The sequence below is a fragment of the Elgaria multicarinata genome, chromosome 4 (genome assembly GCF_023053635.1).
Source record: "Elgaria multicarinata webbii isolate HBS135686 ecotype San Diego chromosome 4, rElgMul1.1.pri, whole genome shotgun sequence".
NCBI classification, from domain to species: domain Eukaryota; kingdom Metazoa; phylum Chordata; class Lepidosauria; order Squamata; family Anguidae; genus Elgaria; species Elgaria multicarinata.
The window spans coordinates 4,560,858-4,586,871 of record NC_086174.1 but is presented as its reverse complement, the minus strand read 5'-3'; the positions used below and the strand labels follow the sequence as shown (position 1 = coordinate 4,586,871).

The window sequence follows — 26,014 nt, the reverse complement described above, 5'->3', positions numbered from 1 at the left end:
TGCCTCTTGAAGGCCTCTAGTGTGGGAGAGCCCACAACCTCCCTAGGCAACTGATTCCATTGTCGTACTGCTCTAACAGTCAGGAAGTTTTTCCTGATGTCCAGACGGAATCTGGCTTCCTTTAACTTGAGCATGTTATTCCGTGTCCTGCACTCTGGGAGGATCGAGACGAGATCCTGGCCCTCCTCCATGTGACAACCTTTCAAGTATTTGAAGAGTGCTATTATGTCTCCCCTCAATCTTCTCTTCTCCAGGCTAAACATGCCCAGTTCTTTCAGTCTCTCTCCATAGGGCTTTGTTTCCAGACCCCTGATCATCCTGGTTGCCCTCCTCTGAACACGCTCCGTAGTGTTGCTCCATAGTGCTGCTCCGTCGAAGCTGCTCTCACGCAGCAGCTCCAGTCGTCTCTCTCCTCCTCGTACAGGTAGGCCGCCAAAAGAGGAAGCTCCTGCAGCAGCCGCGAGCCGTGTGAGCGAAGAGGAGCTGGGAGGGTAAGCGCCTGGTTTACTGCTCACCCCTAAGCCCCTCCCAGCCCAGTGGCACCAAAACCCAGCTCTTTCTAAGATCTTTCTAAGAAATTCCTAAGAAATTCTACTCATAAAAGAAATGTATTTTTTCTTAGAATCAAAGCTTTTTTTTTTTTCCTGTTGGTGGTACTGAAATTAGTGTGCGCCTTAGAATCGATGGCGTCTTACAATTGAAGAAATACGGTAGCTTATTGTTACTTGGTGAGCAGCGTTCAGATGCTTTTACAGCACTCCAGCTGCAATATCTTTGTTTATGGGAAAATGCAATCACTTCCCCTCCCCTCTCCGCCAGTGGCTCTATCGACTGAGGGGGCTGTGTGGTACAAACATACCATGGCTTGGCCCTATTGGTCTGTGCCAGTGACATCAGCAGCGATGAATAACACAACTCTTCACTCCCCTGCCACACACAAATTCACACTATTTCCCCTCCTTCTGTATCACCCAAGCAGTGGAGTTGCTCATCCCTTCCCAAAAATGCAGCCCCAACAGAAATGTTCTGCCATTTTAAGAACCCTTTGCTTCTTCTTTTCCCCCCCATGTTGTTCTCTGAAGACTGTTCACTGCCCTGTTAAAAGCACTGGAAGCCGTAACGAGCTCACTTATCATAATTATTTTCCAAAACCAGTGAAGAGGAGTACAGCAAGGCCCTCCAGTTCCCCTGCCACCAGCCCCTTCTCTCAGATAAGAGCTACTGTAAAAATGGTGATAAAGAAAATAAGAGCTCCATCACACCAGTATTTTATCGCACTTGCATCATGCCTGGTTTGGAGTTTTGCAGCACGGCACTCAGGCCGTTGCTAGACGAGGCGTTAGTGCGGTGTGAGGCCCAGTCTCCCTCCTGTGCATCCAGATGACGCACAGGGGATTCCGGGGTCAGGCCGGGCTAAGACCTCGCTTGAACCGGGATAAGCATGAGGCCGGGGCTGCGGAAGGTCTAGCAGGGTCCGTGGCTTTTCCCGGCTGCTCGCTTACTCACAAGTAGCCGGGAGAAGCCACGGACTGGGCACAGCACTCCATAGGAGCGCTGTGCTCATCGGGCGGGGGGGGGGAAACACGGACGGGGCCCCCGCAGGGGGGGCATTGGACATGACGAGCAGGCATGGCAGATGGGGGACGGGCATGACGAGCGGGCATGGCGGACGGGGGACAGGCATGACGAGCGGGCATGGCGGACAGTGAGGAAGAAGGACGGAGACAGGCCTAGCGGACGGGGGGAGGAAAGGTGAGCGAGCGAGCGGGCAGGCGGGCATCAGACATTGTGTGTGGGGGAAATCAGAGGCAGGGGAGCGGAGGAGCCTTTATTTTTTATGGAAAAAAACCCTACCTTTTCCAGCGGTGCACTCCTGTGCACATGTCCCTTTAAGGGGCAAAAACCCGGAGCATGCGATGGGGCTTTCCCTTGCCCCGTTGCGTGTTTACGTCTGGAAAAGGGCGACGGCGTGCGCTAGTTGTAGCACGCCGTCGCCCCTCCTCCCAGACGGATTATCCGGTAGGTCTAGCAAGGCCCTCAGATGACGTTATGCCTGTCCTACGGACAGACCACCTCTTCCCCTCCCTTTCTCGTGTTTTCCTAGAGTGGGGAAAGCCTGGATTATTTCCCCCAAATGGAATTAAAATGCCCTTCAGCCCCCGCGTAGTGCCATCCTTCATTATTTCCTTTGTTAGGTGTGTATGCTTTGAAGGGAGAGCTTGCTGACGAAAGGGGAGGGAGGGGCGGTTCTTCTCCTCCAGGAAGTTTCATCCGTACAGCGTGGTAACCCAAACCCACGTGAAAGGGGCCATTAGCTTGACGTGCTAATGAAATGAAGCCAGAAATCACGGAGGAGAACCAGGAGAAAAAGTAGATGCGATGGAACTCTAAAACTGGAATTTTAAAAATATCTGGGAAAACTGAGTTTGCTCCGGTTAATGAAGGGCTGGTAAATATCACTTAGGACAGTAGTATGATTATTTTGGTTGAGGTCAAATTTAGAAGAGGGGGGCAATCAGCAAAGCAACTTGTGTATGAATTCATTTAGGGATTAAAAAAACAAAACTCGATGCTACTGTTGCTGTGGCAACTCAAGCTGTAGGGGACAGAAGAACAGGGTAATATCTCTTACAGAAAAGCATTATAATAATACGATTTCAGCCAGTTTGTCTTTCTACCATACAACAGTACCGTCATCTGTAATGCTTCAAACTTTCTAGACCTCAATGCAGACGAAAATTCGGGCTGACAAACACTTTAATCATACAAGTTACTCATACAAGTTAATGTGGGGCTCGTGTTGAAATTAGCACAGATGTGCATGTGAGTAAAGTAATAACTTAATGAAAAAAAGTGTGGATGCGTATTATTTCATGCGTGCACATAAAAGGGCTAGAGCTATATTAGAAAAGACACATGCTCATACTCACAGAGAGAGAGAGAGAGAGAGAGAGAGAAGGAGGAGGAGGAGGAGAAGGAGGAGGACATTTTCTAACTAAGGATGAAGAGATTTCACCCATTCCACTATGTTTAAATGGGAGGGGTGGAAGCCTCAAAAAGCTAACTCCCCGGTCAAAAATAATTGAGTCTAGCTTTGGCGCTGCCCGCCAGTCCTTAGCTTTATGAATGGGAAGGGGGTGGAAAAGGTGCAGAAAGAACCACTAAAATGGTCAATAACCAAGCACCAGACTTTGCAAGGGTTGAAGGGCTCACATTTATTTCTTCTATTTATTTGTGACACTTCTATACCGCTGAATATAATAAAATCTTTCAGCAGTTCACAATATTAAAATACAATATTAAAAACACAATATTAAAACACAGCATTAACAACACTTCCAACTACAGTAAAAAATAATAATCAAGGAGCAGTAATTAATTTACTTGTAGCCCAGGGCTGCCTTTGAAAACGGTCCGGAAACTTCAACTGGTACAAAACAGGGCAGCACGGTTGCTAACAGGGACTGGCCGGCGAGACCACATTACGCCAGTCCTTTTCCAGCTTCATTGGCTGCCAGTCCAGGTCCGGGCCCGATTCAAAGTGCTGGTATTAACATCTAAAGCCCTAAACGGCTTGGGGCCAGGCTATCTGAAGGAACGCCTCCTCCCGTATGTACCTGCCCGGACCCTAAGGTCATCCTCAGGGGTGCTTCTCCGCGAGCCCCTGCTAAAGGAAGTGAGGCAGGTGGCTACCAGGAGCAGGGCCTTCTCTGCTGTGGCACCCCGGCTGTGGAATGAGCTCCCTAAGGAGGTTCGCTTGGCACCTACATTATATGCCTTTAGACGCCAGGTGAAGACCTTTTTATTCTCCCAGCATTTTAACAGTCTATAAATACATTTTAACTCGGTGTTTTAAATTTGTAATTTTGCATTGCTGCTGTTTTTATCTAGTTGAGCTTTTACATTGTATTTTATATTATGGTTTTATACTGTTGTTTTATACTTTGAATGTTTTTAATTTTTGTGAACCGCCCAGAGAGCTCCGGCTATTGGGCGATATAGAAATGTAATAAATAAATAAATAAATAAATAAATAAATAAGTGTGTTTTCAGGAGGCATTTAAAAGAGGCCACATTTTCTGCCTCCCAAATTACACGAGGGAGGGTTTCCCAGAGATTGGGTGCCACAAGAGAGAAGGTCCCGCCGCCTGGGTACTTCATGGAGATATTCCGTCTGCTTCGGAATGACCAGCAAGACCTCCTCTGCTGATCCTAAAGCTCACGTGGGTATGAATAAAGGAAGGGGGTCTGCCAGGTATGCTGGTCCCAAGTTGTTTAGGGCTTTATATGACAGTAACATAACGTTGAGCGTGGCTCAGAAGATGATAGGCAGCTAGTTCAAGGTTTTTTTTCTTAACACATGTGTTATGTGAGCATAGCTGGGTGTCCCAGTGAGCACCCTAGCTGCTGCATTCTGCACTAGCTGCATCTGAACCATGCACAAGGGCAGTCCCACATAAACCGCATTCTAGTATTCTAATCGTGAGGTTACCAGTGCATGGATCACTATGGTTAGGCTATCCCTATCCAGGAACAGGCGTTCTAGGCGTACCAGCTGAAGTTGGTTGGTAATGGGCACTCTTGACCACCAAGGCCATCTGGGCCTCCACTGACAGAGATCGAACCAGGAGCACCCCCTAATTATGGACCTGCTCTCCTTCAGAGGGAGTACAACCCCATCCAGAACAGGCAAACACCCCAATCCCTGGAAGTGGGAACTGCCAACCTACAGGGTCTTTATCTTATCGGGATTCAGCTTCAGTTTATTGGTCCTCATCCAAGCCGTAACTGCACCCAGGCTCTCGTTCAGAATGTGCACGGCCTCCCCCGATTCATAGAATCATAGAATAGCAGAGTTGGAAGGGGCCTACAAAGCCATCGAGTCCAACCCCCTGCTCAATGCAGGAATCCACCCTAAAGCATCCCTGACAGAGGGTTGTCCAGCTGCCTCTTGAAGGCCTCTAGTGTGGGAGAGCCCACAACCGCCCTAGGTAGCTGGTTCCATTGTCATACTGCTCTAACAGTCAGGAAGTTTTTCCTGATGTCCAGCTGGAGTCTGGCTTCCTTTAACTTGAGCCCGTTACTCCGTGTCCTGCACTCTGGGAGGATCGAGAAGAGATCCTGGCCCTCCTCTGTGTGACAACCTTTTAAGTATTTGAAGAGTGCTATCATGTCTCCCCTCAATCTTCTCTTCTCCAGGCTAAACATGCCCAGTTCTTTCTTTCAGTCTCTCTTCATAGGGCTTTGTTTCCAGACCCCTGATCATCCTGGTTGCCCTCCTCTGAACACGCTCCAGCTTGTCTGCATCCTTCTTGAATTGTGGAGCCCAGAACTGGACGCAATACGTCCAGTGAACTGGATGAGGCCTAACCAAGGGCCGAATAGAGAGGAACCAGTACCTCACGTGATTTGGAAGTTATACTTCTATTAATGCAGCCCAAAATAGCATTTGCCTTTCTTGCAGCCATATCGCACCGTTGGCTCATCTTCAGCTTGCGATCTACAACAATTCCAAAATCCTTCTCGTCTGTAGTATTGCTGAGCCAAGTGTCCCCCATCTTGTAACTGTGCCTTTGGTTTCTATTTCCTAAATGAAGAACTTGGCATTTATCCCTATTAAATTTCATTCTGTTGTTTTCAGCCCAGCGCTCCAGCCTATCAAGATCACTTTGAAGTTTGTTTCAGATGGCAAAGAGAAATAAAGCTGGATACTGCTGACTCCTTGCCCCAAATCTCCTGATGACCGCTCCAAACGGCTTCATATAGATATTAAATAACATTGGTGAGACATGGGGCAGAGGTACAGTCACCTAATGCTATTGTCTGGGACTGATCCCAGAAATACAAGTCAAACTACTGTAGCACATTGACACCAACTACCAACTCATGCAGACGGTCCAGGAGGATACTGTGGTCAATGGTATCAAAAGCTGCTGAGAGACCGAAAAGAAGCAACAGGGTTGCACTCACCCTATCCCTCTTCCGAAGAAGGTCATCCATCAAGGTGACCAATTCCATCTCCAAACCTGGCCTGAACCCAGACTGGAATGGATCCAGGTATCAGTTTCGTTCAAGAGCACCTGCAGTTGAGACGCTACCACTCTCTGATGCTCGTCCTCCACCCCTGTTCGACTTTGCAAAGACAAACAATTTTGGCTGGTAACGAGGGGTGCAACTGGCAGAAGAGGGCGAGGGCCCAAGAAAACTCTCCTGGGCTTGCGAGCACTCCTGTTGAATCCTCAAAACAACTCTCAAGATTCTTTAAATGTTTGACATGAATGTGCAAATAAATTTTTTTTAAAAAAATGACGTGATATTCAAGGCCAGCTAAGGGGTGGAGATGGGGATGATGTAGTATAGCCTTATTTATGGTTCCATCATTCTGCTTTCCCACTGGTTCCCCTCCACTTTACTTCCATTCAGCATGGAGAATTCTGCAATAATCCCAGGACTGGCACGTGCACCATGCATGCTGCTCTCGTGCCATAATTTTGCTGGCATTAATTGATTTTTCTATGGCATTATTATATAAGCACAGAGAACAAAGGGGGAGATCAGTGCACTGAATGATGTTGTTTAAGTAAAAAGCTTTTATCACTGAATGGGAACATTTTCAGGAACATCACTGAATAGGCAATATCCTTCCTTTTATTCCACTTCATTTTTTAAAAAAATATACTTCTCACATGAGTGGTCCAATGGAGTTAGAGGCATGAATAAGCACAAAGTTGCAACTTTACATCATATTTTAAAAAAAACAACATTGATTCTGTATGATGGATGTGTGTATGCCTATATGAGAGACTGGGGCCGTTGCTAGACCAGGCATTAGCACGGTGTGAGGCCCGGTCTCCCTCCTGTGCATCCAGATGACGCACAGGGGAATCCGGGGTCAGGCTGCGCTAAAACCTGCCTTAACCTGGCATAAGCGGATTCGCTTATGGCCCAGTTTTTCCGCAGCCCTGGCCTGAGGCCGAGGCTGCGGAACATCTTGCAGGGTCCATGGCTTTTTCCAGCTGCTCACTTACTCGCAAGTAGCCGGGAGAAGCCACGGACTGGGCATAGCGCTCATAGGAGCACTGTGCCCATCGGGCCGGGGGGGGATCCCGGGGGGGGAAGATAGGGGCCACGGGGGAAGGCCTGACCCGGCAGGAGAGGGGGGGAGAAGGACGGGCATCGGGCCTGGCAAATGGGAGGTGAGGGAAGAAGAGCGGGCATTGGGAATGGCGGATGGGGGCAGGCGGGGGTAGAGCAGGCATCGGGCCTGGCAAGCGGGGGGTGGAGAAGATCGGGGATGGGGACAGGCCTGGTGGATGGGGGGAGGACGAGCGAGTGGGCAGGGGGGGAATCAGGGGCAGGGGGAGCAGGGAGGGGCTTTATTTTTTAAAAAAACCCACTTAACTTCTCCGCGGTGCTCCAGCGCACATGGCCCCTTTAAAAGTCTAAACAAAATGGCTGACGTGACGGGGCTTCCCTTGCCCCGTCGCGTGTTACGTCTAGAAGACAGTGACGGCGCGCTAGCTGTAGCGCGCTGTCGCCCCTCCTCCCTGCCGGATTATCCGGCAGGTCTAGCAAGGCCCAGAGAGAGAGAGAGAGAGAGAGAGAGAGAGAGAGAGAGAGAGAGAAACTCAGTTCAGACAACACGTTTATCAACGGGGTTTTCGAAATCCACAGCGGAGTTTTTACACCACCGTTGAGAAATGTGTCGTCTGGCAAGAAAACTCCACGCAACAGTGTAGTATTTTTGGAAAGCACTCCATGCAAAATATGCACGCTGCGCAGAGGAGAGTCCCTGCACAACTATTGTGTTGTGTGCTGTGTGACGGGCTCCGTGGAGATTTCCGTCGCGTTGCATTGACTTTTCCCACTGGCTGCAGAGTTCCCTGGCAAGAGCAGCGTAAGGAGCGAGTGCCACTCTAGGAGAGTTGCCGGGATTGTTTTATTTAGCAGCAATGGCTGATGGGATACCATTGGGAGGACTGGGGGAAGAAAGAGGGTAGAGGAACTGTCAAACGTTGTGATGGATTGTACTAAACTCCACGGTAGCTCACAGTCACACAACGGTGGAGTTAGAGCATGTTGGCTGGGGAGGACCCCCTAGAAACTCAACCGCTGAGTGGAGTTTTCACACTGCGTTGACTAACGTGTTGCCTTAGCTGAGCCAGAGGGAGAGAGAGATCTGTATCAAAGCAAGGATTGACATTAGCATCAGCCAAAGGAAGTCAACTAAAGAAATGGCATATATATATATATATAAAATGAATAAATAGTTAAACCCAAGCACTACATGGGAACCAAAGGTCTGCATTATCACACAATTTGCTTGGTGGATACTGGGGTTTGCGTTTGTGCCTAAGTAACTGCAGACTTCTAGCTTCCATCTAGAATATATCACAAAATCCATAGTCTGTAGCCAAGCCCTAGATTACAATCACATTTATTCCATCTTCTTTATTCCCAGGGACTCACACCTTAAAAGATTTACACCAGGCATTTCTTAAACTCCAATATCCACTCAAAGAAGTCAACAAACAGATTGTTGAGGCCAAACTAAGGCCTAATAATCCGCTATAGGGCAGGCCCGGAAGAGAACGCAAAAGCACACCGCTTGTTGTCACAGTTCCCAGCTAAAACCATTTCAACGGATAATCGATGATTGACAGCCGATCCTGGACCATGACAACTCCCCTCTCACACGCCCTGAGCAGCAAGTCTCTGCTTGTTTACAGATACAGCCTTCCAGGACCTTGCTAGACCTACCAGAAAATCCGTCTGAGAGGAGGGGCGACGGCGCGCTACAGCTAGTGCGCGCCGTCGCCCTTTTCCAGATGTAAACACGCAACGGGGCAAGGGAAAGCCCCGTTGCGTGCTCCGGGTTTTCGCACCTTAAAGGGCCATGTGCGCAGGAGCGCACCGCCGGAAAAAGTAGTTTTTTTAAAAAAATAAAGGGTCCCCCGCTCCCCCTGCCCCTGATTTCCCCCCCACAATGTCTGATGGCCCCCCGCCCGCTCACTCGCTTGTCCTCCCCCCGTCCGCCAGGCCTGTCTCCGTCCTTCTTCCCCCCACGTCCACCATGCCCGCTCGTCATGCCCATCCCTGCCCGCTCGTCATTCCCGTCCCCCGTCGCCATGCCCGCTCATCATGTCCGATGCCCCCTCTGCGGCCCCCCTGTCCGTGATTTCGCCCCCCCCCCCCGCGGCCCAATGGGCACAGCGCTCCTATGGAGTGCTGTGCCCAGGTCCGTGGCTTCTCCCAGCTACTCATGAGAGCAAGCAGCCAGGAAAAGCCACGGCCCTTGCTAGACCTTCCGCAGCCCCAGCCTCAGGCCGGGGCTGCAGAAAAGCCGGGCAATAAGCGAATCTGCTTATCCCGGGTTAAGGGAGGACTTAGCCCGGCCTGACCCCAGGATCCCCTGTGCGTCATCTGGATGCACAGGAGGGAGACCGGGCCTCACACCGCGCTAACTCCTCGTCTAGCAACAGCCCAACAATGGGACCAGACCATGCAACAAACCCAGATACCAACTCTTCCCCCATAGCTACACCGGCAACATTAGTAAAGGACCAACAATATCAAGAGAACTTTTTGACCTCCCAGAACACTCTGCTGCCGATCTGAACATTGAAATGCCTCTGCTGGAGAATGACAAAGGGAGACTCCAGACTCGAGGTTTGATTCCATCTGTTTAGAGTTGAATTGAGATAATGGTTTCCTGTTCACTATAGCTGTTAATTAATTTACCAATGCTGGATTATTGTGTTAGAACCAATTGGTCCTGTTGTGAATGCTCACTTGGCTCATGCAATTGATGCCAAAGGAAGTGAGGCAGGTGGCTACTAGGAGGAGGGCTTTCTCCGCTGTGGCACCCCGGTTGTGGAACGAGCTCCCCAGAGAGGTCCGCTTGGCGCCTACACTGTACTGCTTTCGTCGCCAGCTGAAGACCTTTTTATTCACTCAGTATTTTAACACTTAATTTTAACTTAAATTTAAATTTTACTGTTTTAACTCTGTATTTTAATCCTATATCAACTTTGCTGTGTGGTTTTATCCTGGTTGCGCTTTTTATACTGTATTTCGTAATTGTGTTTTAAACTGTTGGGTGTTTTACTGTGGTTTTAATTTTTGTGAACCGCCCAGAGAGCTTCGGCTATTGGGCGGTATAGAAATGTAATAAATAAATAAAATAAATAAATAAATAAATAAATAAATAATGCAAACTGCTTCATTCATTTCACGGCCATCTGATTTCACTTTACCCAGGTATATATACACACACACATCTCCCAACTGGGAATAAAGACTTCATGCATCCGATGTGGGATGCATGCATAAAGTGGGCTCTAGTCCATTTAAGCTTGTGCCAGAATAAATCTGTCAGTCAGGCTACATGACCCTTTCTCGTTTTTACCAAGCAAAGAAAAGTACACCTTCCAAACCTTCCTCTCCACTTCCTCGTTCCTTCCTCAAAATTTACAAAGCTCAACCAGCATCCCTCCCTTTTGCGCCATGTTTTTAGATTGTAGGCCTATAGTCATTATTGATCTCATGATTGTACACTTGTAGTCATTATTGATCTCATGAAGAATGGGGTAAAAATGCTTCAAATAAATAAATAAATAAATATACATTTCCACATGGCTGCATTTGAAGAAGGAATGAGGCAGCAGCGGTTGCTCCCACCAGCTCGACTGGATTCGCACTGCCATTTTGCTGGGTTCAGTTGGTCTGTGCCAAGACTAAAAAAATCCAACCCCAGTGGGAGCTGGATTCGGAATGCATCAATACCAATCTAGGCCTCATCTAGAGTATTGCGTCTAGTTCTGGGCTTCACAATTCAAGAAGGACGCAGACAAGCTGGAGCGTGTTCAGAGGAGGGCAACCAGGTTGATCAGGGATCTGGAAACAAAGCCCTATGAAGAGAGACTGAAAGAACTGGGCATGTTTAGCCTGGAGAAGAGAAGACTGAGGGGAGACATGAGATAAATGCTTAAATGCTTAAAAGGCTGTCACACAGAGGAGGGCCAGGATCTCTTCTTGATCCTCCCAGAGTGCAGGACACGGAATAACGGGCTCAAGTTACAGGAAGCCAGATTCCGGCTGGACATCAGGAAAAACTTTCTGACTGTTAGAGCAGTACGACAATGGAACCTGTTACCTAGGGAGGTTGTGGGCTCTCCAACACTAGAGGCCTTCAAGAGGCAGCTGGACAACCCTCTGTCAGGGATGCTTTAGGGTGGATTCCTGTATTGAACAGAGGGTTGGACTCGATGGCCTTATAGGCCCCTTCCAACTCTACTATTCTATGATTCTATAATCTGAAAGAAGGCTATTAAGCTGAGATCCAAGATTCTGCTGAGAAATTCATACAGGCGAATTCCAAATCACCCCTACTTCTGAGAAAGTGCCAACCATCTGCAGGTTTTGTAAGTACTTGAATTTAAAATAAACACTTCCTTTCAAATATAGGCGGGATAGGTTTTAAGGTGGAATCCTGCACTTAACAGAGGGTTGGACTCAATGGCCTTATATGTCCCTTCAACTTTACTATTCCATGATTCTATTCTATGATATTTTTTGTTACTCTGTTAATGGGCGAGGGGATTTTTGATTGATCAAATGGCTGGGAGAAATTCGTCAACTTAACAGTCTGCCGGATTTTAAGAAAGCTATAAAGACTGATCTCTTCCGGCAGGCCTACCCAGTTGAATTTTAAGATGCCTTTTTAATAATGTGCTGCTTTTAATAATGTATTAGTTTAAAATTCTTTAATCATATGTAGCAATACTACAAACGAGAAGGATCTTGGAATTGTTGTAGATCACAAGCTGAATATGAGCCAACAGTGCGATATGGCTGCAAGAAAGGCCAATGCTATTTGGGGCTGCATTAATAGAAGTAGAGCTTCCAAATCACATGAGGTACTGGTTCCTCTCTATTCGGCCCTGGTTAGGCCTCATCTAGAGTATTGCGTCCAGGTCTGGGCTCCACAACTCAAGAAGGACGCAGACAAGCTGGAGCGTGTTCAGAGGAGGGCAACCAGGATGATCAGGGGTCTGGAAACAAAGCCCTATGAAGAGAGACTGAAAGAACTGGGCATGTTTAGCCTGGAGAAGAGAAGATGGAGGGGAGACAAGATAGCACTCTTCAAATGCTTGAAAGGTTGTCACACAGAGGAGGGCCAGGATCTCTTCTCGATCCTCCCAGAGTGCAGGACACGGAATAACGGGCTCAAGTTAAAGGAAGCCAGATTCCAGCTGGACTTCCTTTAACTTGATTAAAGGAAGAATCATTTTCTATGATTCTATGTATTTTATGGCATTTGCATTTAAGTTGTACCCCGCCTCGCTCTGGAGGGAGAGGCGGGTAACAAATATTATATTATTATTATTATTATTATTATTATTATTATTATTATTATTATCTAAATATTGCAGTCGTAGTTATAACTGGGCACTTGGGTGATGATAGATAGGAAGAGGTTTCTTCCAAGATTGCCGTCTGCTAATCAAAAAGGTGAGGTTATAATACCGAGGGGGGAAGGTCAATATTCCTCCCAGGAGCTCTCAATGACCAATGAGATTTTAAGATGTGGTTTGTTTAACCGGGTTTGGGATTACAAAACAAAAGAGCGAATGTGAAGAGCGAAGAGCGAATATGAAGAGCGAAGTGAGCTAGAAGCCCGAATCCATCAATATGTTAAAACAGCTTCAGCAACAAGTCACCAGTTGCTCCCCAAGAGTGAAGAGGAACAGATGGGGAGCCCTGTGCCATCTTCCACAGTAGCTACTCACAAACACAGAGCCAAACGCTGGTGGGATGTGTGAACTTATTGGAGTGGATGAAATCTGTTCCCATCTGCTTCTGCAGAATGAGTATCAGAATGACAGAACGCCCCCTCCCCCCCCCCCACCGCCATCCCCGGAAGGAAAAAACCCACAACGCCGCGCTTACCTCTGGGCTAGAGTGTTGCACGGCGACCCCTTCCTCTTCTGGGAGTCCGGGTTCGCCGAATCTGTTGCATTGTTCCCAAGGCCGCTCATGTTGAGTTAGTTCACACCTGAGGAACAAACAAGGAAACAAGGCTCAAGAACCCAGCATGGGAAAGAGATAACGAATGATTCACCCAGAGCAGTTTCAGGAAGCAGGTCTCAAGTAACCGAGAAGAGGGAGGGAACGGCCCTCCGGCTCTTTGGGGGGCTGGCCCCCACTCTTTCAACAGCCACAGCACACCATGTCCCAATGTCCAACCGGCTTTCACTCAAAACGGTTTGCAGCACGTTATTTTGTCTTCTCAGCTTTGCTGACCTTTCAGAGAACATCCTAAAAGAGTGGTTGGCCAGGCTGGACATCATACATAGACAAAAGTTGGCCATGTAGCCAGCAGATCTGCCTCCATTGCTGCGGATGTGCCTACAAAACCCCTTCAGCACAAGACTACAGCTCATAAGAAACTCTTATTTGGACACCCGCCAGGGGGGAAAAGTGCATTCGGTTACTGAGCTATTGCCACTTTCAGCGCAAGGAAAAGGAGCAAAGTTCCTGAAAATGAAACGATCCAAGCTTGCACCAGCAAGTGACTCAGGCCATGAACGATGCAAAAGAAGCTTTCCAAATAGTCAAATAATCAGCAAAGTGTGTCCACTTATATAGCCCCAAACGAAGTTTTTTGGGGCTTGAATTTCATGCTGTTGTCCCCAGTTGAAGCAATCCACATGTTCACCAAATGATTTTAAACGACCATGCTGTTTCAAAAGAAAACAGAAAAGAAGAGCCCACCATCCTATGAGAACAAAAAGGAATACCAAGGCTGTAGCTAGACCTAAGGTTTATCCCCGGATCATCCCGGGTTTGTTCCTGCCTGAGCGCTGGATGCCCCGTGTGGCACTTAGATGAACAGGAGTGACCCCAGGACAATCCTGGGATAAACCTTAGGTCTAGCTACGGCCCAATTCTCCATTAACATTCCTCTATTGCTTTTGATTTTTCAGGGTGTGATGCTGCCAGCACCTTGCTGATGCTATAGCTCATTCTAAATCCCCCCTCCCCTTTTCTTCTTCCCTTGGTGGAATATGATTGTTTCCTACAGAAAACAAATGAGAACTCCAGAACAACTGGTCCCAAGCCAGGGATGGGTCGAAAGGGTGCCAGTGGGGCTCAATCATCCCCTCCTCCCACTGCTGTGTCACAGTCTCGCAACCAAGGGCAGGAAGTAGAGGCAGCAGGAGCAGACTGGATAGACAGGAGAGGAAAACCTTGCCGCTTTCTGGCCTATCCTGATTTATTTTAGCACTTGAGCCATCGGGGGAGTTTAATGTTCTATTGCAGTGGTTCCCAAACTTTTTCAGGTCACCGCCCCCTTGGTTCCACAAACCCATGCCCAGTGCCCCCTACCCTACACTATAAAAATCATTATTCAGAATAGCGGTTTTCAACGACCCACTAAGGAAGATAATAACAATAACATTCAAAACAGTAACAATTAATTGAATATTTATTCAAAATCCAAAGCACCCACCGCAGGCTTGCCAAGGGAGGGAGGGAGGGAGGGAAAAGAGAGCGAACACCTCTGTTTTGCAGCCGGCGTGGCGGGGCACACCAAGCAGGGGATGTCTTTTCATTGGCATTTTGGTGCTTTTGAAATATTTCAATTCACCGTTAAAAGGACTCTTCTTCAATGGTATTAATACATGTGTGGATTCTTCCCCTATATGGCTTGGGACCAAACTACCTTCTCCCATAAAAATGTCCCTGGGTTTTAAGACCTTCTGGAGAAGCGCTGCTCAGAAAAGGTCACCTCGAGCGCCCCCCTGCTGCCCCTTTGCCTCTTAATGCCCCCCTATGCAATCCCACCGCCCCCTTTGGGAACCACTGTTCTATTGCATCTCTGCCTGGGAGTGGTCCGGGATGGGGGGGGAATCCTTTCGTGACCCCCTTGCCCCTGCCCATTGCCCCCCCACCAACCATAGAGGCCACTTTCAGCCACTGAACGCCAGCCTTTAAACTGAGCAGTGTTATCCCTCTTATCTTTCCCTCTCTCTCTATTGGTGAAAATCTGCTTTATTTTTACATAGAGTACTGGGGATTTATGCAACTGGTTAAACTGTGGAAACTGCATATGCTCTGAAAGTCCGCGTCTGAGTGCTTCACACAGACCTGCAACCTGCCTTCCTGAGGCAACAGTGCACGGTGCCCTATTAATGGTAGGCTTTTGTGGCACCTCAACCCAATATCCTAAAGAAGGTTTCACAGGAAAGGTCCTGTAAATATGCAACCTGGGCCACAGCTAGACCTAAAGTTTATCCTGGGATCATCCAGGGTTCGCCCCTGCCTGAGCACTGGATCCCCTGTGTGTCACCTAGTTGAACAGGTTTGACCCCTGGACGATCCAGGGATACACCTTAGGTCTAGCTATGGCCCAAGTCTTTTGGTAAGGCTTTCCCATGCCATCCACTCATGACCCTAACCCTCAACTCTGCTCTTAATCCCAGGCCACAGCTAGACCTAAGGTTTATCCTGGGATGATCCAGGGTTCGCCCCTGCCTGAGCACTGGATCCCCTGTGTGTCACCTAGGTGAACAGGTTTGACCCCTGGACGATCCAGGGAGAAACCTTAGGTCTAGCTATGGCCTCAGTTATCACTTTCCTTCATGCTGCTCCTAACTCCATACCCTAAAGTACAGTGTACAAGCCAGAATAATACTTTCTGTTCTAAAAGGCCTAACAGAAAGTCTGCCTAAAGTTCAGTAACTTACAATGTAATCCTATACAAATCTACTCATAAATACATCCCATTGAGTTCTGGTATAAGGCTGCAGATACACACACACACACACACACACACACACACTGGTATGACTCAGACTCAAAAATGCCAGCTGAAAGTGCCATGACTGACAAAAAAGAAAGAACGCCTCAAACTACATACAGGCCTTTTCAGCGGTGGCCCCCCAATTACGGAATGATCTCCCCGACGAGGCTCGCCTGGCGCCAACATTGTTATCATTTCGGCGCCAGGTCAAGACTTTTCTCTTCTCCCAGGCAGTTAACAACATATGCTAAGTTTTTAACTGTCCACAGAATAGTTGTTTAAAATGGATATTGTAGTTTTTATGGTTTTGATGGTTTAAAACTTTTATATTTGTTTTAATGTTCACTGTTTTTAACCTTTGTAAACTGCCCAGAAAGCTTCGGCTATGGAGCAGTATATAAACATAATAAATAAGTAAAATAAAAATAGATAGGAAACAGAAGATTGGGTTTTCTTAGATTTTTGAGCATATAACATGTTTGAACTCTCAGGCCGTAGCTAGACCTAAGGATTGTCCTGGGGTCAAACCTGTTCATCTAAGTGCCACACAGGGCATCCAGCGCTCAGGCAGGGACGAACCCGGGATGATCCTGGGATAAACCTTAGGTCTAGCTACGGCCTCAAAGTCTAAGGCTGCAATCCGGTGCACACTTTCCTGGGAGTAAGCTCCATTGAACACAGCGGGACGTACTTCTGAGTAAACATGCAGAGGATTAGACTGTTTCCTATCTGTAAAGCGACTTCGAAAGGGGTGCTTTGGACTGGGACACAACTTGCATAATTAGCAGATGGTTTGCATAATATGCAGATGAGGCTGTCCAGAGCTGGGGAACTGGAATGTGGCAACGATACGTTATCTTGACGCAGACGATAACACTCTGATAGTGCAAAATTGAAACACAGTTTCCTTATTTGCAATGTTCTTCTGGGGAAAACGCCACTGGGCTATTGGTGTACATTGGACGTTTTCCATTATTTAGTATGAGCCCAGTATTCCATCTATGCATTTGTTTTGCTTTCTTCTTATGTTTTCTCCTCCAATGTTTCTGAAGCCAGTGAAGATTGCTTAATTGGTGTTTTAAAAGAGATTACCTTAACTTTTGGGGATCTGATGTGCCCCAGTAGTTTTTGGGTTAGACTCGGAATACGACGTCAACAAAAACTATATTAAACTGAAGTCATTTTGAAATCAATCACATATTTATTTCCAGCTAGGACTTTAAAGAGGCCTGTTGGATCTGAACGGCAGATAGATACTGGCAAAACAGGTGGTATAGGTACGACGCTTAAATCCCCTAGCTGGTTTGAATTGATCCTCCATGCATTTTTGCTAATGCTTGAAGCACTATTGTTGAGATGAAACCCTTTGTTCAGAGGCAAAGTTCCTTTTTTGCAGTATTACCACCACCAATCAATAATCCACCCACCCCTTGGGCCAGAAGCAATAGACGCCGTGGTCAGCTGTCCTGATTTCCAAGGACCAGGGTAATGAAGAACAAGAGAACTACTGGTCAGGATCCAGCAGGCCAGTCAATGACCACAGATCTAATTTTATTCCTCCTCTTTGGCGTATTTGAAGTGTAAAGTGATGCCAAAACAAACGTAACGGGAGAGAGGAGGAGAATCTTGGCTCTCTCGAAACTAGAGACTGCAAAACCCATCTGCTCCGGGTACAAGAACTGCACATCCATTATAGACTTGACTTTAGTTTATTTTTCATCCCTTTCCTCCAGTGCTTTCCAGTTTGCTTAAACCGCTACTTACTTATATCCAGCCCTGGCTTTGCTTCAAAAACAAAATTTAATTCACACAAGAAATTATTACGTCAATGTGAAAACTTTTGGCTTTGGCTCATGCAGGCCAGAAACATCATTCACAAAAGCCTAAAAACGCCATTGATGAAGGCAAGGTCCCTTGTTCAAAAGCAATGTTTTTTGGGATCAGGGCCACAAAACACACACACACACACACACCACCCGCTCAAAACCCATTCAGGGAGAAGACAAGAAGATTGTGACCTTGGCAATGTGTCCAATAAACCCAGGAAGACTATGGACAGAACTGCAGGCATAGCTGAAATCTTTGGCTCTGTGCAGACCCTTGATGTAATATGTTCAGGTTTTGTTTTTTTTTTAAAAATTGTAAATCCAGTTTATTTTGCAACAGACCATGCCAACGCTGACAAGCCAAAGACAATTTAAGCTATCCTAAAAATAACTCTTGATGGTTCAGCTGGAAAAATGATTTGACCAAGAGCTCGAAATGAGTCTTCTGACTCTAAAGGTGCTACTTGCGCTAGGCAAGGGTGAGGAGGGGGCAGCAGGGGATTTGCAGTTTTGTACACCCACAACCCACACACCCTGTTCTCAGTTACAAGAAATCCACATTTTGCACGTTGTATCCTAGGAAAAGGAAATCAGAGGGGTGGCAGGAGGACCTAAACCAAGGTCTTGCTTATTTGTATTGGGGAGGGTGAGGAATCGACATGGTGCAACAGCATGGGTTGAAATGTTTACACTAAATAAAGCAAAGTCCTGAAATGTTTCACCGTATTGTCTGGAAAAATACTTAGACCGGGTAAACTCAGAGTGAGAATGGTCTCGCAGTGGCCTGAGGGGTTGATGTACAAAGGGATGGATGTGGGAGGGTCTACTGGGTGGCCTCAAGCTCAGCTTCCCAGCTGGAAGAGAAGACCAAGAACCACGTTACAGGTATACCATCTTACAGGTATACCTCTGGACAGGCAGAGCCATGGTCAGAGCTATGCAAATGGGAAGGAGATGGGCCAGGTGAGTTAGAGGTGGAGAACGTTACAGGCTGAACCCAGAGGTAGGCAGAATACGTGAGAGCGAGAAATCCTGCCTCCTCAGCTGCGTGCTCTGCTCATTCTTTCCATGTTGAGCTCCACAGTCCTACTCAGCAGCCAAGTACAGAGGGACACAGTCCAGAATGACGTAGCTAAAGAAGTCCTCTCTTCCTTGGGTGCTCTGATTTGTTTCCCTCTAATATTCAGCTCCAGAGATTCCCAGGAGCTGATCAAGAAGAGAAGAAGAGTCCTCTCCTAGGATGGTTGCTACCATTTACTTCGTGGCCGGCTTGTCCATTCTGGCACAGGTACAGCAGCCGCCGTAGTTGGAAGGCTGTTGCCTTTCAAAAAGGTGTTCTACCCATCTGTGTCTGTCAGGAAGAAAGATGCTGTTACAGTGGACTCTAGAACTGACATTTATGATTCTTTGATTACTGCTTCTCCCGGTATCCTTGAAACTATGGTTGAAGTTGAAATACAGTTGGTCACACAAAAACCTACAGTCAGAGGGGGACCCACATCCTGGCTTAGTTCCTAGGAAATCAGGGGGAAACTGGTAGCATCCACAGGTAGCGAGAAGCCGAATTACGGAACTGCTGCTCAAACATTATTATTTCCTGGGCACTAGTTATTCAATGTTCTGGTCTCCATCATCCAATTCCCTGTCATCTGCGCAAACGCAGGCAGAATCACAATTAGAAATTATTAAGAGCACACTTAGCAAGCCAAGACAACACATCTAGCGCTCCTCTCCCTCATAGACTGTTGGTTGCTAAACTCAGTATTTGAGACTTCTCTATTTTTTGACTTTTGCGGATTGCAAAATACTGGAACCACCTGTCAGTGCAGCAAGGAGATCTATGAATCATTAAGCAAAACGCCCGACTGAGCCAGGAAAGGCAGAGTTCTGACTTGATTTGGTAAGTGGAATTTTCTGTCTTTGACCGCCCATTAGGGAGAAAGCCTCAACAGTCCATGTCAAGCCAGCCACGTCAGTTATCAGCCAACGAAAACAAGCACACCACTGCCTGAGGGCAACGTGGGGAAAGGGTGAGAATGCAGAGATCCATCTGTCATTGGACGCTTCCATGCCAAAGTCTGCTCGTATTTTCATCTCACCTGTTGCAGCAACTGTGCAACTCAGGGTTCCTGGAACGTAACTGGACCGTTGATCCTTGACAGGCAGCTCCTAAGCCATTACCTTGTTATGACCGGATTATTAACAGCATGCCCTCATTAGAATAAAAAATACATTCCCACAATTCTCTAAGCTGTGTTACTCTCCAGGCCAGCATTATGGAGATGCCGACATTATGCAGTGTGGTAATTGCATGACAATTGAGGCACAGGTGAACTCAGTGGCAAAGAGCACCTTTTATCAGCTCAGGCTGACATACCAACTACACCCTTATCTGGACAGAGATAGCCTAGCTACAGTGATCCATGCTCTGATAACCTCTTGTCTGGATTAATGCAATGCGTTATAGAATCATAGAATCATAGAACAGCAGAGTTGGAAGGGGCCTACAAGGCCATCGAGTCCAACCCCCTGCTCAATGCAGGAATCCACCCTAAAGCATCCCTGACAGATGGTTGTCCAGCTGCCTCTTGAAGGCCTCTAGTGTGGGAGAGCCCACAACCTGCCTAGGTAACTGATTCCATTGTCGTACTGCTCTAACAGTCAGGAAGTTTTTCCTGATGTCCAGCTGGAATCCGGCTATATGTGGGGCTGCCTTTGAAAATGGTCCGAAAACTTCAGCTGGTACAAAACAGGGCAGCACGGTTACCAACAGGGACTGGCCGACGAGACCACATTACGCCAGTCCTTCTACAATTTCATTGGCTGCCAGTCCAGGTCCGGGCCCGATTCAAAGTGCTGGTATTAACATTCAAAGCCGTAAATGGCTTGGGGCCAGGCTATTTGAAGGAACGCCTCCTCCCATATGTGCCTGCCCGGACCTTAAGATCATCCACAGGGGTCCTTCTCCGTAAGCCCCTGCCAAAGGAAGTGAGGCAGGTGGCTACTAGGAGGAGGGCTTTCTCTGCTGTGGCACCCCAGCTGTGGAACGAGCTCCCCAGAGAGGTTCACTTGGCGCCTACATTATATTCCTTTCGTCGCCAGCCGAAGACCTTTTTATTTTCTCAGTATTTTAACACCTAATTTAACTTTAATTTAAACTCTGCTGTTTTAATCTCATATTTTAACCTATATCAATTTTTGCTGTGTGGTTTTATCCTGGTCGTGCTTTTTATATTGTATTTTGCATTCGTGTTTTTAAATTGTTGGTTGTTTTATTATGCTCTTCATGGTTTTACTTTTTGTGAACCGCCCAGAGAGCTTCGGCTATTGGGCGGTATAGAAATGAAATGAAATGAAATAAATAAATAATCTATCACTAGATTCTAGTGATGGTGCATTGTCCAGAGGGTCTCTTCCAGAGGTCAGAAGTAGCACCAGTCTAGATGTAAAGAATCGAGCTAGAGTCCTCATTCATGGGGCGCTTACATGAAGGCTCCCCATCTTGTAGTGGAGCCATGAAGATAATCTTTATTCACTAATATATATTTTTTAAAAATTTGCCTGCCCACACATCCTGGTTGTGCTTTTATATTGTATTTTCATAGAATCATAGAATAGCAGAGTTGGAAGGGGCCTACAAGGCCATCGAGTCCAACCCCCTGCTCAATGCAGGAATCCACCCTAAAGCATCCCTGACAGAGGGTTGTCCAGCTGCCTCTTGAAGGCCTCTAGTGTTGGAGAGCCCACAACCTCCCTAGGTAACAGGTTCCATTGTCGTACTGCTCTAACAGTCAGAAAGTTTTTCCTGATGTCCAGCCGGAATCTGGCTTCCTGTAACTTGAGCCCGTTATTCCGTGTCCTGCACTCTGGGAGGATCGAGAAGAGATCCTGGCCCTCCTCTGTGTGACAATCTTTTAAGTATTTGAAGAGTACATTAAGTATTTGAAGAGTACAAGTATTTGAAGAGTATGTTATGGTTTTATATTGTTGTTTATACTTTGAATGGTCTTAATTTTTGTGAACCGCCCAGAGAGCTTCGGCTTTTGGGCGGTATAGAAATGCAATAAATAAATAAATAAATCCATGTGCTGCAATGGTAGGCTGAGCCATGTGTCTGGCAAGCCACTTGGCCAGAGTTCAGGAAGCTCAAGGGAATGTGCAAATGCCCAACCACAAGTAATCAGCCAGATGCACAGGGGAAAAAATGCTTCCAAAAAGTGACAGGAAGCTCTAGCTCTCCCACAATGCTGGCACCGGGCGTCTCTGTATCTGGGGCAAAGTCAAAAGAAGACCCACTGAGGGGGAGTGTTGCATGTGCTTGTCGTGTTTCTCAAAACCTCCCGCCTTCTTGGGAAACAATAAAGAGGTCACGTAATCCACAAAGCTTTATTCAGGCGATCTCTTCCCACCTGAAGAGAGTCAAACTTCTAGGACCTTTCCTCTAGGCCATTGGTTCCCAAAGTGGGCGGTACCGCCCCCCTTGGGGGCGGTGGGATTGCATAGGGGGGTGTTAAGAGGCAAGGGGGTGGCAGGGGGGCACTAAGAGGCAAAGAGGCAGCAGGGGAGCGCTCGAGGTGGTCTCTTCCGAGAAGCACCTCTCCAGAAGGTCTAAAAACCCAGGGACATTTTTATAGAATCATAGAATAGCAGAGTTGGAAGGGGCCTACAAGGCCATCGAGTCCAACCCCCTGCTCAAGGCAGGAATCCACCTTAAAGCATCCCTGACAGAGGGTTGTCCAGCTGCCTCTTGAAGGCCTCTAGTGTGGGAGAGCCCACAACCTCCCTAGGTAACTGATTCCATTGTCGTACTGCCCTAACAGTCAGGACGTTTTTCCTGATTGAAGGTAGTTTGGTTCCAAGCCATATAGGGGAAGAATCCCCCCATGTATTAATACCATTTAAGAAGAGTCCTTTTAACGATGAATTGAAATGTTTCAAAAGCACCAAAACGCTAATGAAGAGAATACCCTGCTTGGTGTGCCCCGCCACGCCGGCTGCAAAACAGAGGCGTTCGCTCTCTTTTCCCTCCCTCGGCAAGCCTGTGGCGGGTGCTTCCCATCTGAAGGGGCCACGCGCAGTACGGCCCCTTTCTCATTCTCAGCTCCTCATCCCGGCTGCCACTGCTCAGCCCGGGTGCCCAGACCAGCAGGATCTAGAGGAGCACAGCCCCTTGGAATGGGAGGCACCCGCCCCGGGCTTGTCGAGGGAGGGAGGGAAAAGATGTAATTGGATTTTGAATAAATATTCAATTAATTGTTACTGTTTTGAATTTTATTGTTATTATCTTCCTTAGTGGGTCGTTGAAAACTGCTACTCTGAATAATGATTTTTAGTGTGGGGTAGGGGGCACTGGGCATGAGTTTGTGGAACCAAGTGGGCGGTGACCTGAAAAAGTTTGGGAACCACTGCTCTAGGCAAAACTATGCGAATTACGCGAGACAATTGTCCTTCCAAGAAAAAGGGAAAGCCCTTTCCCCAGAATGCTTTGACTTCAAGGAGGCTGGTTCTGAAGAAGACTTTGGTGAGAAGCAAGCCAGGCCGACTTTCTCTTGCCTTCCTTTAGCTCCGCCAGTTTGAGTCTGCGGCAGGCTCCAGGATCACCTAGTGTCAGGATCTGTGCTAGTACAGAGTATTCGCAGGACCCAGGTTCACTGTCAGGAGCTGTTCTGCTGTAGAGTGCTCGCTGGACTCAGGCCCTTTGCCAGCAGTACTCCATGGGGGCTGATGTGGATCAGCTGGGAGCAGCTAGGGTAAGAGCTATATAAGACCAGCATTTCTACTCTAGCCTTTGCTGCAGCAACGCGATTTCTTGGATCTGCTGTAGCCTGCTCCTTGGGACTCTGGACCCTGCCTTGCCTGAACCTCTGGTTCGTTGTGACCACGTCCCTTGCCTCTGGCCCTGCTGGAACCCTGTTGCTCTTGGACTCGGACCCCAGCTTGAACTCAGGTTTGCCTTTGGCCTCTGAAACCTGCTTATTCCTGGACTTTGCCTCTGGCTCTGCATGGACTTTGTGTACCTTTGGCCTCAGAACCCTGCCATTCCTAGACTCTGCTTTTGCTTCTCGCCCTGCTTGGACTTTGTGTCCTCCTGGACTCTGAATCCTACTCTCGCCTGGACTTTGCTTTTGCCTCTGGCCCTGCCACACCTTGCTAGTATTATTAAAGTAAGACCTTTCCAGACTACCCATCTTGTGTGGGGATTTTATGTTTAGCTCTCCCGGGTCCCAGCGGCCTAGCCCTAGAGTCCAGCCGCCCACGCCTCAGATCAATACACCCAGCCCTGAAGTGCCCTCCCCCTCTGAAGAATATTGATTTCCCACAAACTGTGTGTTGTTAACGTTTTCAGTGATAAGGTCGGGCGAAGGCTCATCCCCAGCTGGGGAAGAGCCCATGAGAATCACCTCCCTCACTTCCCATGTAGGCTGGTACGTTTCTGACGCTGCCTCTTCTGCTTCAGAATCTGATTCCGATGGACCACCTGAACTCCTTCCCCCAGCCGAAGGGGAACAGGCTGTGTTGAAAAAGCACATCTATCTGATCCATGAAAAATACCCCATGTCGATCAAGGGTCCTGTCATGTGTTGTGCCATTTTATCTTATCACTGGCCATTTGGACTTTCCATCTCAGGCACCAAAATATTTCAGCCATCAGATGTCTCTCTATAGCACATGAGGAGCCATCATCTCCCTCACTGAGGCTGTTACTTTCTTATTTTGCAATGGTTTATACAGAAAGCGCTAGTTTCAACCAATGAAGTGTTCCTTCTGTAGAGGAATTCTGAATAGGGGAGACGAGTAAAAGAAATTAAACCCCGCCATTACGATGAACTGAAGTCTAGAGTGATTAGAACTGTAACAGGACTTTAATCAAATAAATTGTAATTTTATTATTGATTGCACAGGGATACGTTTGCACCCCAAGAGATTTGCTCTTGACCAGGTTTACTGAAGAGCCGGTGATACTGGCGCGGTGACAACCACCAACTCAAGATAAAATGGGTGCCAAAGGCAGCCCTGATAGGAATCTTCTTTTCTCCACCTCATCTGGGTTGCAAAGAAGCCTTCCTATCTGGCTGGAGCCCTGGAGGCGTAATTGGCTGGTATTTACCAAGCACTTAAGATCCACTTGGGGGGAAGGTGCTACAGGAGTGTGAAGAATGAATAGTATTAGCTGCCAAGATAGTGTTGAAAGACAAGGCCCTGCTCAGCAACTGAGCAAGAAGGCACTCAAAGAGCACCCACACCCACATTCTGGGCTGCAATTTGTTCTCCAGGGAAGACCCCCCCCCCCAAGTGGGGCACAGTCGTCAACAGCACTCTAGCACCAAAACTAAAACCTCACCACGAGCTGTCCTTTGTGCGGCTGCCTCAAGGCCTGGTCTTCCTCAGTAATGTGAGTGAGATCCCTGGACTAAAATTGGTCCTACAACGACAGGAGACCGTGACTTCCATGCAAGGAGAAACATCAGGTGGAGGAGGGAAGGAGCCTGCCTAGGTAGTCCAGTGAACAGCGGCCGCAATCAAACTTCTCCGGTGCCAGAGCTGAGCCCTGGGGAATGACTTAAATTCAGGCATGGTAGGTCTAATCAGTTACAACCCAAATTGGCTATCATTCATTCATTGCATTTATATCCCGCCTTTTTTCCTCCAAGGAACCCAAGGCGGTGTACATAATCCTCTCCATTTCTATCCTCACAACAACAACCCTGTGAAGTCGGCTGGGCTGAAAGTCTGTGACTGGCCCAAAGTCACCCATTGAACTTTCATGACCGAGCAGGTACTAGAACCCGGATCTCCTGACTCCCGGTCCAACACGCTAGCCACTACACACACTGGCTCTCCAGGTCCAGAAACAGTATAAGAACATAAGTGCATGGATGCTGGATCAGACCAAGGGTCCATCTAGTCCAGCACTCTGTTCACACAGGGGCCAACCAGCCATCGGCCAGGGACCAACAAGGCAGGACATGCTGCAACAGCACCCTCCCACCCATGTTCCCCAGCAACTGGTGCACACAGGCTTAACACCTCAAATACTGGAGATAGGGTTGTTAACATTTTCAGTGATAAGTTCTGATGAAGGTTCCAAGCACCAGATGACGGTAATGATGATTATAATATCAACTTATTTACCACTTATCAAAAGATACCTCTAAGAGATTTACTGAAACAGATTAAAATACGTCGCTACAAATATTTATTTATTTATTGCATTTCTATACCACCCAATAGCCGAAGCTCTCTGGGCGATTTACAAGTTCTCTGTTAAAATATTTAAAACCAAAGCTACGAAACAATGAACAAGTGATAGCCAAGACCTCCACGTCTTACTTGGCTAGCCGATATTGAAAACAACATGCTGGAACAGTTGTGTAATGGC

General features: G+C 47.5%; 1 protein-coding gene across 1 annotated transcript in view; it reads right to left on the bottom strand.

Annotated features, from left to right (window-relative positions):
* The window catches only part of NCOA1 (nuclear receptor coactivator 1), a 270,616-nt gene that overhangs the window by 124,791 nt on the left and 119,811 nt on the right, over window positions 1–26,014 (bottom strand). Inside the window, 1 exon segment of the mRNA XM_063123721.1 lies at window positions 12,952–13,057. Coding sequence (XP_062979791.1) covers window positions 12,952–13,040 — 89 coding nt within the window. The 5' untranslated portion in view covers window positions 13,041–13,057.